Source organism: Rhinatrema bivittatum, chromosome 1, assembly GCF_901001135.1.
Source record: "Rhinatrema bivittatum chromosome 1, aRhiBiv1.1, whole genome shotgun sequence".
NCBI classification, from domain to species: domain Eukaryota; kingdom Metazoa; phylum Chordata; class Amphibia; order Gymnophiona; family Rhinatrematidae; genus Rhinatrema; species Rhinatrema bivittatum.
This window is the reverse complement of record NC_042615.1, coordinates 263854317-263867771: the sequence shown is the minus strand read 5'-3', so window position 1 is coordinate 263867771 and position 13455 is coordinate 263854317. Positions and strand designations below refer to the sequence as shown.

The following is a 13455-nucleotide window of genomic DNA, read 5'->3' as shown; positions in this document are numbered from 1 at the left end:
GAAGGATGAAATTCTGTCCCCGAATGTGAGTCTTGTGGCTGGGTCTTAAAAACTCTATTTCTGGGACTGTGACTGTTGTGTCACTTGGAAAGTACCTTTCCTGGTGGTAGTCACGTCGGCCAGAACAGTGAGTGAACTCAGGCTCTAGTCATTATCCATACCTTCAATTTCCTTGGGTGGGTCCCTCTGCTGCTGCTGTTGACCCACCCAATTTCCTTGGGTGGGTCCCTCTGCTGCTGCTGTTGACCATCAGTAGGGTTGATATTAAGTCTGATGGCCCCTATATGGTCTATGTGGGTAGAAGCTTGTTCTGTAATTTGAAAAATATTTTCTATGCTATATTTTGCTCTTTGATTTGAGAGACAGTCTCCCTAAGTTTCTCACCAAAGAGGTTGTCACCCTTATATGGCAAGTTTTCTAACTTATCATGCACATCTTCTCATATTGCACTTGAATGGAACCATGCTAGATGTCTGGCCACTATAGAAGCTGCTGAAGATCTGGCCTACGTATCGAACCCCTAAATAGGTTGTTCTCAGCAGGTGATACAGGCCGCCTTGTAAGACTGCAAATGGCTGATGTTTCTCCATATCTCCTTGTTCTTTTGAGGTAAAGGGTGTCAGGTTCTGCACATTCATACAAATATTGCTTTATATAAAATTGATGTTAGCGAATCTGAGCACTGAGCATGGAGTTCTGAAATATCTGCCAAATTTATCTAGCAACTTGCCATCTTTTCCAGGAGGCGTATTGGAATGCAGCCTCATTTTCTTCGCCTTTTTCACAGCAGATTCTACCACTACAGGAGTTACACGGAATCTGAACCATGCTACAGTGGGTGGATTTCTGCATCTTGTATTTGAGGTCAACTTTCCTAGACAGTGATTACAGAATTAGGGGTTAAACCGAGAACTCGAATGGCATTTATTTACATAAGTTGTGTGGGGTCACCAAAATGACTTGCTGCTTGCACTGCTAGTTGCGCCTCAGGAACGGGGACCGCTGTGATTGGCCCCGTATGACCATGTGACCTGTCAACCTGAGTTTCGCGCCAACTCCGGTAGGTTTAAATGCCTGTCTGCATTTAAGATGGACGCGCTCCCTGCCAATTTTGAAACTGTCTCGCATTCAGGTATGTGATGAAATTGTACTAGATTACTTATGTCGGCATTTTGCAGTTCTATGTCCTAACCAATATATGTTTATTTACAGTGTCTTGTGAAAAAACTGTTGCTCCCTCCCGATGCAGCCCTAGGCGAAACACGGGACCGTGTCGGGGGACGCGTTCTAAATTGGTGCGATTTTAAGTCAGTGGAGTTGCCGTTTAAAAATGAATAAAAGTTATCCTGCTCTGTAGAGCTTTTGAACTACCTTGTGGTTTGGACTAAATCTTTTCTGCACTTTTTTGTCTGGATATTATTGAAGTGCAGCACTTTTGCTCTGTGGCGTTTTGGGTCTAGAATTAGGGGAGTCCCATACCCTATCACAGAGTCCAGTAATGAATGTGAAGGGAGAACTGTAGACTCCGACAGTACCTCCAAAATTTTCAATATGCCCATAGTCTCAGCCCTGTGATTGGGCACCTTCCTAGTTTCAATTTTTAGTAGGGTCCCACTTTTTCTAAACACTTGGAATAAGTTAGGTCCTCTGGAAGTGGTCTTAGTTGAGCCATCTCTTCTGAAGGGTCTGAAGGGATGCCTGTTGAGCTCCCTGATGAAGGTGGGGGCTCAGCAGGGTGATAATACTGGCAGGACTGGAGAACTGTAGGAGCCCTTCAGACTGAAGCCCAGTTTTGAAATGGAAGGAGCGTGGTCAGAGTGATAAGAACAATCTTCCTCCGATTGAAGTGGGGAATGAAGGGTCTCCATTTCCTGTTGAGCAGGCAGACTGTCAAAAAAAAAAAAAAAAACAACTTCAAAAGGAAGCGATTTGTGCCACTGTTTCCTCTGATGTTAGTGGTTAATACCCATGAGAGCTAATAGGCTATTTTTCTTTTTTTACGGGACTTCTCCAATGAGAGCTAGAAAATAGATGAGATCTGGGTCTGTGTGCCAATGGGGCAGAAGTCTAATACTGGGAATGATGGGAGAAAGTGCCAGAAGAAGAGGCACACTTCTTGTCCCTAGACTAATGGGCAGTGGATGGAAAACTGCAATGGGTGCATAGATGACAGACGCTTCAGGTACATTGTCCGCTGTACAATGCATTTGTGCATCTGGTGCTCGAAGGTTCAATTTAATGTATCATGCTTAAATGCTCCAGGCGCGTTAGGCTTTGACACAGCACGTGTTGAGTGTATCAGTCCGGAGTGTTTTGGGCGCTTCAAGTTCTCCTTTACCGATGCCCGTGCATAGAGGTGGTTTCCAATGCTTCCTGCGCTGACCACGTTTGTGTCTTTGATGCATGTGGACTCTCACCAGAATGATGGCACTTGGAAATCGATGCACAAGGAGCTTCTGTGCTTGACCCCGAAGCAAGAAGTACCATAGAGGGAAATCTTGGATGCACTCTGTAGGCCAGAGGAGGAGCTCCAAGAAGAAGATCTGCCACTGCTCTAGGCTTGAAGCAAACACTCAAATTTCAATGCCCTCAAGCACTAGGCAAACGGGACATGCAACAACAATAAGGGCAGTTCGGCTGGTCATGGCCAGGTCCCAGTCACTGATTGCAAACCTGGCAGCCAGTGATGGACATTATCTGTGCACAGGAATAACTTTTAAAGCCTACCTGAATTTGTTCTCAGCAGTCTGCTTTTATTTTTGTAGAGCACTTAAAAGGGCTTTTAGAGGGCTGCCTAAGACAGCATGGCAAGAGAGAGAAGGCAAAAAGCCAAGAAAAAGAAAAAATGAGAATTAAGAACAAGTACACATCCATGCTTCAGTTCAGACAAAAAAATGAAGAGGCTCAATGAAAAAACACCTGTGTGGGAACTCACACATAATCAGTAGAGATTAAAGCTCCACAAGCTTGGAGAGAGAAGACTGTTCAGGGCCAGACATCACACACATATAATGGATAATTCAGCCTGCTTATGACAGAAAAATGTTGGCTTCCTCCCACAGGTAAGAAAATATCTGAGCAAGAAATTCTCAATCTGCTAGGTGTGCCAGAGACAAAGCATTTTTAAAAAGATCCCCACCAATAATGTCAAGCATCCTGGCTCTATGAGCATAGGGATCTTATGAGCATAGATCAGCCAAATTCTTGTGCAGTAGTTGGACTTTGATTCTAATAGCTGAACATATAGTATTGTGGATGTGCCTTCTTGTTTACAGCAAGCAACAGTTTTCCTCTTTTCTTCAGGGTCTTCTGTAGGAAAAAGACTGGACAGGTTCTGTCAGCAACTCCTTGGCCATATGACTGTTGACTCCCTTGAGATCTAGGATGGGGCCCCTTTGGCCCGATATGGACTCCGGCGCAGAGCTTTTTCTTTTTTCAGGACAGCTACTTTACTTTACTCATTATGGTTAAGCAGAGAGGTCGAGTACAGAGGTTCTCTTCTTCTTGCCCTCCTACATAGCAAACTATTCCTCAATTTTCCTAAGTTTCCAGCTCAGGATCACTCAGGTACATCTTAGTCCCGAGAATTGCATATCTCCACCTGTTCCAGGCTTACAGGTGATTTCGGACTGTGGCCTACCAGAAAATTACTTGAAGGTGCAAGGAGTTACTTCAGGTACTGGGAAACAACCATTGGGGGGGGGGGGGGGTTCAGCAGACTGTTCAACACAGACCGCATGGGTGCAATGCCCTATTATAGGCTTTGAAGACATCTGGCAAGCTATTTTATTGGAAATAACTATCAGCAAAAGATTACATTACTTTTTCATCCATGAACACTATTAAAGAGCAGATGTATATTCAAAATTCCATCTGGCCATGAAGAAAGAATAAACATGTTGGAAGTTAAAGATCTGTCTATCCAGAATTTTAAAGCAGCTACTATTCTGAATTGTACCAATATTCAAAGAGACAGCTCTTAGAAAATAGATCTCTAGGTTATAATTTGTGCCTTTTGAATTTCCCGTACTTCACAACAATTAATGAAGTATATGAGGAAAATTTTAGGTCTTGCTGATGATCCGTTTCCTAGTGTCCTTAAAAGCTTATGTATCAAATAGTGTTTCTAGGCATGCTGCTGTTACTATTTCTGATCAGACAGGTTCTTTCAATTTAACTAGTTTACTTGAACAATCCAATGAGTTAGGTCAATGATTGTGCTACTTTCCTGATTTCTTGCTCCACTGACAGTGATAAGACATTGATTATGAGATTATTTTTCTCAAATAAGGATGCTCTCTCTTTATGGGGCAAAAAAAATCTGGAAATTTCCAGATGTTTCTAGGCAGAGAGATTAGATGCAAGTTTTTTTTCATTACAGAAATACTGTTGTGAGTTTAGGTGGGGAATTTTTTCTTCATTATCCTCCCAAATGTGTAATTAAAATTGATTATTAAAAAAAAAAATTTTTTTGAGTCCGACCAACTGAAGAAATTGTTAGATAGTAATTTAGCACAGACTCCCACTTCTACTCCAGAGCCCATTTAATTTAGCAGATTTGCTATCATTATTATTATTTTTCATTGTGAACTTTTCTTTTGCGTTTGCTCTAAGTTCTATGGGCTTTATGTTCTGGACTTGTATAAGGGTAGTTTAAAGCTTTCTTAATTCTTCTGTATAATACACAATTTCATTTTTTTCTACAAACGTATGCTTATATTTTGAGTATTTTAGAAATGTATAAATAAAAATTAAAAAAAATAAACCTGAAAACAAAGCTTGCAAGCAATTATAAGAGTACTGTTTCCCAAGCTGGTCCTGGAGTACTCTAGCAGGCTGGTTTTCAAGATATACTCAAAATGAATATGCCTGAGAGGTCTGCATGCAGTAGACAGCTGAGAAATACTGATGCAGAGATTGAATAATAAAACTGCATCAAATATACAGTTTTAACTAAAAATCCAGTAAACGTTTTCATGAGAATCCTCTAGAACAGAGGTTGCCAAATCTGTAGTACAAGAACCCCAGCCAGTCAGGTTTTCAGGATATCCATAATGAATATGCATGAGATAAAATTTGCATGCAGTGCCTCTATAGCAGGCAAATATTCTCTCATGCATATTCATTGTGAATATCCTGAAAACTTAACTGGCTGGGGGTCCCAAGCGCAGATCTGGGATCCTCTGCTCCAGAAGAGACTGACTGAGCCTGCTTCATGGGCACAAATGTGTTCTTGAACAGGAGACCTCCAGAAAACTGGGTCATTCTCTACTTGAAGTACATGCAAGATGACTTGAGTTTGACAGAGGGCAAAATGTGTTCCCCGTTCACATGCTACGCAAAATGAAAATTTTCACCATGTCTGCACCTTCTGTCAGAGATGAATGCATCATTAGGTGCCTCAACATTTTTTTTATTTCAATTTACCTCTCAAATGTTTTGAGCCCTTTAAGCAAGATAACTTTTTAAAGTATAATAGTACCATACATCTAACTCACATCTCATGCTGAAAAAACTGACTGCTTCAATATAAGATTGTTTCCAAGACCCTGGAATCTTCACAAAGAATTCTAGGCCATTGCATTGCCATATTGGCCAGATAAGCAAACAACCTTTTCTATAGGCTCAAGGTAACATCAAGGTAACTTTACCTCAAGGTAACATCCTCAAGCATTGTATCCAGTAACTGACATTTTACACTGACAACAGGAAAAATCCATGAAGATGTTTTTGACTATTTCAATAATACCTCAAACAGAAACTGGATTAAAAATTTTCAAGGCAAATAAACTATTAAAAAAGAAAATATTGACTAGCATCCTTGATTTGCTTCAATGAAAGAGGAACGACAATCCACAGATTATCACAATGAGAAAAGGAACGAAGTGGAAATTCACAAAAAAGTTTCTTTGCTTACTTATAAAGAAGCAAAAGAGAAAACAAAATCCTGCATTTCCACCATCTGAAAGAACAGTTACTGGTGCAGAATCTTGGAATTCTAGAGCTGAAGTTTTTAACACAGCAGTAGGTGACACTATACATGACTCAGCATGATTACCTAAGATATATATTTTTGGACAATGAAATTCACACGATTTGCATTTAATATTCACTGACCAACGTGCTCGCCCGCACATGCGCGGTAGAGCTGCTCTCTACTGCGCATTTGCGGGCCGGTCAGAGCCCATTTATAAGGTAGATGGGAATGGAAATTTTAAAAATTTTAAAAATAAATTGGCAAATGAACAAAGTGAAGGGCTCATTTTTAGTCATTAAAAAATTGCCAAGCAAAAACAATTTAATGGCATTTAAAGTGAAATAATGCAAGTAGAAACAAAACTAAAGACCAAGCGAATACAAAATACCACTCACTTATGTCACTAAACCAGCTGTTCTCAACTAGTGTGTCACCAAGCATACAAAAGTGTCTTGCCACAATTCCCGGTCCCCCACCCACCCAGATACTCCCCCTGCCCCCACGAAACAGGAACTCATTCTCCGCCTGGGAGGAACGTGGCAGGAGAGCTGGTGTCAGTGGCAACATGGTCTCTTCTGCCCACCCCCCGCAGCCCGGAATAGATATGTAGATTCCACACATGCGGAAAGAAGAGACCATGCTAGTGTGTGCAGCATCAGCCCGAAGAAGAGCAGCATGGCGCGGAGCAAAAAAGTGGAGCACCGTCATCCCCCGCTGCGGATGTGACTCCTTTCTCGAGGTCGCGAGGGCCAGAAGCGGAGGCGGCTGCTGCTGCCACTAGTTCGGTGGGTGGGTGGGGGGGGAAGGAGACAGAGAAAGAGTGAGCAAGCGTGTGTCATTGAAAACCTATTTGTGAGAGTATGTGTGTAACTGTGTAAATGAGTGTGTGAGAAAGACAGCATGTGTGTAAATGTATGATTAAGAGCCTATATAAGTGAGAGAAAAAAATGTGAATATGTGTGGAATTGAGAGCCTATGTACGTGAGAGAGAGCGTGTGTGTGTGTGTGAGACTGAGAGCCAGCGTGAGAGTGAGAGCTTGTGTGTGACCGAGAGAGATGAGAAAGTTGCAAGCAAACCATCCCTCCTCCTGAGAATTATAAACAATCTCAGGGCACCTGGATATCAAACATTTCCAGGCATGCAGACCAAAGCATTTTTTATCCTTATTTTTCATTACTGGGTCTTGTCTGTCTGCTATTTTGAAATATTTTATTGGTATCTAGAAATTTTTGATATGTTTTTAATTATTGGATATTCCAATCATCAGCTATTTTGAAATCTGTTCTGTTAGTATGGTTTTACTGCTATTGATTTTATATTTCTTGATTTGTTTTGAGGACGGGTGAAGTTTCTTCTTTTCCCTTTGTTACGCTGCATATAGTGTCTCTGGCTTATTGCGGTTTCCAATTCAGTTTTTGTTTGCATGTTTCTAGTTATGCTTTATGGTCTCTTTATTCTTTGTTAGGTGAGGGTCTGTATATGTGATTGTGAGATGAGGTATTCTGCTGGCGTGTAGTTTCTGTGTAGGGCTCTATAGCAGCCTGGCTTGGTCTGTTTTCCTAATAGGATTTGTATTGGTGTCTTAAGGCCTGGTGTAATATTTTCTGGGTTGCCTTTTATTAGGTAAGGTGGTTACTTGCTTGAGTGCTGGAAACTGGTGTTTTGGTATGGGATGTTTACTATTTATGCAATTTGTTCAGACAGAAATGTCCCTTGTGTCATTCTTAACAATAAAAATTAATACTGGACCTTTGTTTATTTCTGCCGTGAAGTGTAATGAGCAGTGTTTCACGCATGTGAGCATGGTCTGTCAGGTGTGTCACGATAGGAAAAAGGTTGAGAACCACTGCAATAAACTATGTCTTGTGAATACAAAGCAAAATTTAAGCCTACAATCAGTTCACATGCTAATCTCAGTATACAAAGAAGGGATCAGCTACCTATTATATACATCTTTCATTATATTGTTATCAATGTCTTATTATTCTTGCATCCAATGTGTTTGATGTTTCTATACTTTCTCCTGTAGAATTTACAAAACTGACTTCATAAGTAAGAAAAGGAAAACCTGCCTATTATAGAAACCTCTGAAATAATCATTAAGTATTATCACCACAGAGATAGAGTTTTAATACAATTTGTCTAACTCACAAATGTACTCAACTTGACAAAGTAACAATCAGTAACTTAACTGTAAATTTAACTAATCTATATTCATCAGGTAACACAAAGCATTTATTAAGTCCCTTGCAAGAACTTACCTTAATGTAGCGAGGACCTGTGGGTTCCAGTCAGGATATCTGTTTTAAAAAAAAAAAAAAAAGGATCATTAGTTCCAGCCATGAATCTTGATCATAAATACAGTATCCTTTTTTATTCATTCTAAGAAATAATTCCATAGAAATAGAGCAATTTTAAAATATTCATGTTATTAAAAGCATATTTACAATAATTCTAAATTCAGTATTGCTGCAAAACAATATAAATTCCAAAACAGACATGAATGCTCGAGTATAATTGCAAAAAAAATCTCAATGGGTTATTTTAGCTGTGGGGAAATATTTTACATATTGCAAACATCCCAAGTTAAATATTCATATTTGTTAACCACAACCATATCAATTCCCTGCATGTTAAAATCTTGTGTACTGTCACAAAATTAGAAGTGCGCTTAAAAAGTGAGACGTGAACTTTACGATACGGTTAAAAAAAAAATTATCCAAGGAAGTTTGACGTGATATATCAACTATAGAGGACATGACAGGCAATGTGATTTTGTGTGAACTAATTTAAATACACATTATGTTCATTTATATTTTGAAAATATAAATACAAGAACGTGTACAGAAAAGGCAATCCAATATAAATTAAGAAAAACAATTCAAACACAAAAATTGAGATATATAGTGCACAAGAATGGGAAGACCCAAGGGAAAATTAAGGAGATACACATAGAATGCAAAAAGGAAAGCAAAGTTGCTTACCTGTAACAGGTGTTCTCCAAGGACAGCAGGATGTTAGTCCTCACAACCGAGTGACATCACCGGATGGAGCCCGTTACAGAAAAATTTGTTTAAGTTTCTAGAAACTTTGACTAGGCACAATGAGCATGCCCAGCATGCTGCTAACCACGCATTCATGCGAGGGTCCTTCTTCGGTCTTATAATATAGAGTTCATGAAAAGTGAAACAAATACAAGACAAAAACCCAACTCTGTGGGGAGGCGGGTGGGTTCTGCGAGGACTATCATCCTGCTGTCCTCTGAGAACACCTGTTACAGGTAAGCAACTCTGCTTTCTTCAAGGACAAGCAGGATGGTAGTCCTCACAACTGGGTGATTAAGTAGCTCCAGGCCTCTCCGAACGTGCGCAAGGAACAGGTGCCAACATGCACAACAACTGCAGCAATCAGAGGAGCAGGCCAGCACCCAAGAAAGGGAACGCAGCGGGACCATTGGGTGTTCATGGCTGGAAGAGGTTCCGGAGGACAGATTGCCGGAAACAAAAGTCCTGTCAACGGTCCTTGTCCAGGCAGTAATGAGAGGCAAAGGTGCGGAGAGAACGCCAGGTTGCCGCGCTGCAGATTTTATGGATGGGAACTGCCCTCAAGTGCATCACTGAACCCAACATGGTCATCAAGTTGCAGACCCGCCTGCGTATAGCAGAAAGTAATGCAATTGGCTAGCCAGTGGGACAGAAACTGTTTGGAGACATTGACACCCAATCTGTTCCTGTCAAACGAAACGAACAGCTGAGTGGAGGTGCGATGGGATGCTGTCCGTTCCAGGTAGAAGACAAGCGCCCTCTTACAGTCCAAGATGTGGAGAGCACGTTCCCCGCGGTGTGCATGAGGCCTTGGGAAAAATGACGGTATTACGACTGACTGGTTGAGGTGGAACTCCGAAACCACTTTGGGTAGGAACTTTGGGTTTGTACACAGGAGCACCCTGTCATGACAGAACTTAGTGTAAGGCCGGTACGACACCAGCGCCTGCAGTTCACCTACCCTGCGAGCCGATGTGACTGCCACTAAGAAAAGCACTTTCCAAGAAAGGTACTTTGGGTCACAAGATCGTAATGATTCAAACAGGGGTCTGAGAAACGTCTGTGGTGAGTGTGGCTTGGGAGAAGAGCTTCCGAAAATGGAAAGCCCCACACCAGATTGGCGGGGACTGACCACTAAAGAAGGGAGCGCCATAATTCGTTCATGACCTGGATACAATGTGCAGGTCCTTGAACGCCTGTCACCACAGAGCACAGTGTCCATTGTGCATGGCGCATGTGTAGCTGAGCAAACGGGGTGACATGCACCATTACCACCATATGGTCCAGCGGCTGGAGCAAATAGTGAGCAGAAACCTAATTGCGACCAGAAACATGATGGGCAAGAGCCGCTAAGGTCATCTCCCTATCCTGAGGTAGGTAGGCCTTGTTCTGGACGTTGTCCAGGTGTGCCGCAATGAAGTCCAGTTGCATGTCCAGCTGAAGATTGGGATTTGGGATAGTTGATCAGAAATCCCAGCGTCTCCAGTGTGTTGATCCTGAGGCGCATGGCAGTCTGAGCCTCTTGGTGAGAGCTGCCCTTGATGAGCCAGTCGTTAAGGGAATACATGAAATCCTTGCCTTCGAAGATGGGCACAGACAGCTGCCAAACATTTGGTAAAAACCCGGGGTGCAGATGCCAGGCCGAAGGGCAGGACTTTGTACGGATAGTGTTGTCTGCCGACCAGAAATCTGAGGTACTGCCTGCCCATCCCCATGGAAGATTGGCGTACCAGTCGAGGGAGCAGAGCCAGTCTCCCCCATTCTAGAAGGGGAATTAGGGTGCCCAACGAGACTACCTTGAATTTCTCCTTCACCAAGAAGTGGTTTAGAGCTCTGAGGTCCAGTATGGGCCGGAGGTCGCCTGTTTTGGCAATGAGGAAATACCCGGAGTACAACCCTCTGGCCCTGTTGTGCGGCCAGCACAGGCTCAACTGAACGAGTGAGAAGAGCTCCATTCGAAGAATTAGATCGTCCCTTGCTGTTCCCCACTTGGGAGACAGAGGGGAGTGGGATGGAAGTCGCTGGAAATGAAGCCGGTAACGCTGGTGAGCACATCAGACCAGAGACCTCCTTCTATATCCTTACCACATGTCTGTTTTTGACAATCCAGTTGGAATCTAACTCTTTTCTCCTCGATTTTAACTATTCTCATGATTTTAATTTAACTCAAACATTTTATTTTCTTGTATTACACACCTTTGTCTGTATTTAGTATTTTATTTTGTTTTTAATATGTATGTTCACCTTGTAAACCGTTTTGACTACATCCCAGTAAAAAAAAACAACGGGTATATAAAAATCCAATGCTCTGCAAAAAGTTGAAGACGACCCCTAACCAGGAGGCCAAGGTCCCATGGTTGGCTCATACTCTCTCGCCGCCAGTCAAATTCCCATGGCAGTATTCTGCGGTGGAGCTGAGAACACACGAGGGGGCCTAGACAGCCTTAGTCTGGTCTTTACAATAGGTCTCTGAGGCCTAGACCTTGCAGCGTGAGGGTAATACCTGCGAGGCTAGTAGGAAGGCCGCTTTGGATATTGCTGTGCGGATTTTTTGGTGGGCTGGGTGTCAGAAGTACTAGCCGACAATTGTTGAAGGGTCTTCTGATAGTCCTTCACTGAGCTACCACCTCTTTAATCCTGTCACCAAACAGGTTCTCCCCTTTACAGGGCAGGACAGCTAGACAGTCCTGGATCTCTGGACGTAGGTCAGAGGCCTGTAACCAAGCTGTTCGCAGGGACCCAATGCCTGCTGCAGTAGATCGCACAGCTGTTTCAAACACATCATAAGCTGCTCAGACCTCATGTTTATCACACTCCAGGCTCTGCTGGACGACAGCCTGAAAACACTCCTGGAACTGTTGAGGCAGGCGCTCACTGAATTCCAGGGCCTGCTTCCACAAATTCCGAGAACACTGCCCCATGTAAAGCTAATAGCAAGCTATGTGGGTAATGAGCATGGTGCTCTAACACACTCAGCGGCCCAAGACATTTAGACCTTTCTGTTCACGCCCCGGCAGGGCCAAAGCATGAGTGTGCACCCTCAGCCCCTCGCTGGGACCCTCTGGGGATGCAGGAGGATGAAGGCTCACTTGAATGCATGGCCCGGTTCTTGACAGCATTGAGGGAGGCACCGTCAGCATAGAGGAATTCGGTGTAATCGAACCAGAGTGCCCTGGGAGAGCTGGACGGTGAAGAGACACTGTGAGCCTCCGGCCTGCTATTGAGCCCAATGGCTTGTCCTCCTCTGAGGAGTCACTCACCGGTATGGGGCCGGTGGCGATGGCAGTGTACCCAGGGGCTTCTGAGGGACTTGTGGCTGCGTGGGTGAAATACCAAGCGGCATATCGAACCATTCCAGCAATGATACAAGCACCGGCGGAGCAGGCTCCTGCGGCGTAGGTGGTACCCCGGGAACTGGAGGCTCGAGACCCTGCAGGGCTCAGCCGACCACCATCCGCACGTGCCTTTCTAGCTCCTCCTCGAATGCCCTTGAGAACACGGGTTGAGGAGGAGCCGGTAGATTCAGGGAACTGATCCCTCCCACAGGTGCAGGCCGCCTGGAGGCCCCAGTGTGGGTCGGAGGGGATAAAGTCCTCGACCCTCAACTGCTTCGTGGGAGGCACAGAGGTTGATGTCTTCTCACAGTCTGGCTTGGAAGAAGAGGGGGATCAATGTTTACGCTTCCTGGACTTCTCAGCGATCCCCACGATCCTTCCCCAAAGCTGATGGAGATATCAAGGAGCCAACCAAGAGCAGGATGAGACTAACAGGTGGCTTCCTGTGTCAATTTTGGGACTGTGCCCTACAGGAGGGGGAGAGCCCAGTGGCAACAAAGCCAGGGCCTCCTTACCGAGCGGGGTGTAGGTCCCTGATGCAGAGGACGGCTCAGAACATTTGGCCCCTAACAATTTTTCCATTTTATCAGGTGGGCCCTGCGACCCTTAGGGGTCATCTGGGCACAAAGATCAAACACAGACATCGTGGGAGGCCCCCAAAGGACAGACGTGATGGGGGGGGGGGGTCTTTGATGGACAAAGTCTGGGGGCACCGGCGGAAGCCGGATGATGCCATCGGGAAAGGAACGCGACATGTGGTTGATGGCCGTCAGGTTCCGGGGTAAGTGCGTCGGCGATTGACCGCGATAACCCAAAAAAAAATTACCAATATCTGAACAAGAGGGTGAGGGACCCTATGGGATGCACTGGACGCAACAGAAACAATTTTAGAAAAAAGAAGCGCAAGCTCCTGAATCACGTGGCAACAGTCGTCACCCAGTTGTGAGGACCACCATCCTGTTTGTCCTTGGAGAAAAATCTGATCAGAGAAGCAAACTTAGCATATACATAAATCAGGAAAGACCCTTCGTCAAGCAGATGGTGAAACATTGAGGGCTCTGTGTTGGGGTTAATTTATGAAGATCAAGAGAAAGTGGG

At 43.9% G+C, this 13455-nt stretch overlaps 1 protein-coding gene across 5 annotated transcripts in view; it reads right to left on the bottom strand.

Annotated features, from left to right (window-relative positions):
* ZNF638 (zinc finger protein 638) overlaps nt 1-13455 on the bottom strand; it is a 497682-nt gene that overhangs the window by 357677 nt on the left and 126550 nt on the right. For all 5 annotated transcript variants that reach the window (XM_029594449.1, XM_029594439.1, XM_029594458.1 and 2 more), the window contains exon 4: nt 8240-8278. In XM_029594449.1, the coding sequence (XP_029450309.1) occupies nt 8240-8278 (39 nt within the window). The remainder of the gene's footprint in view (nt 1-8239; nt 8279-13455) is intronic.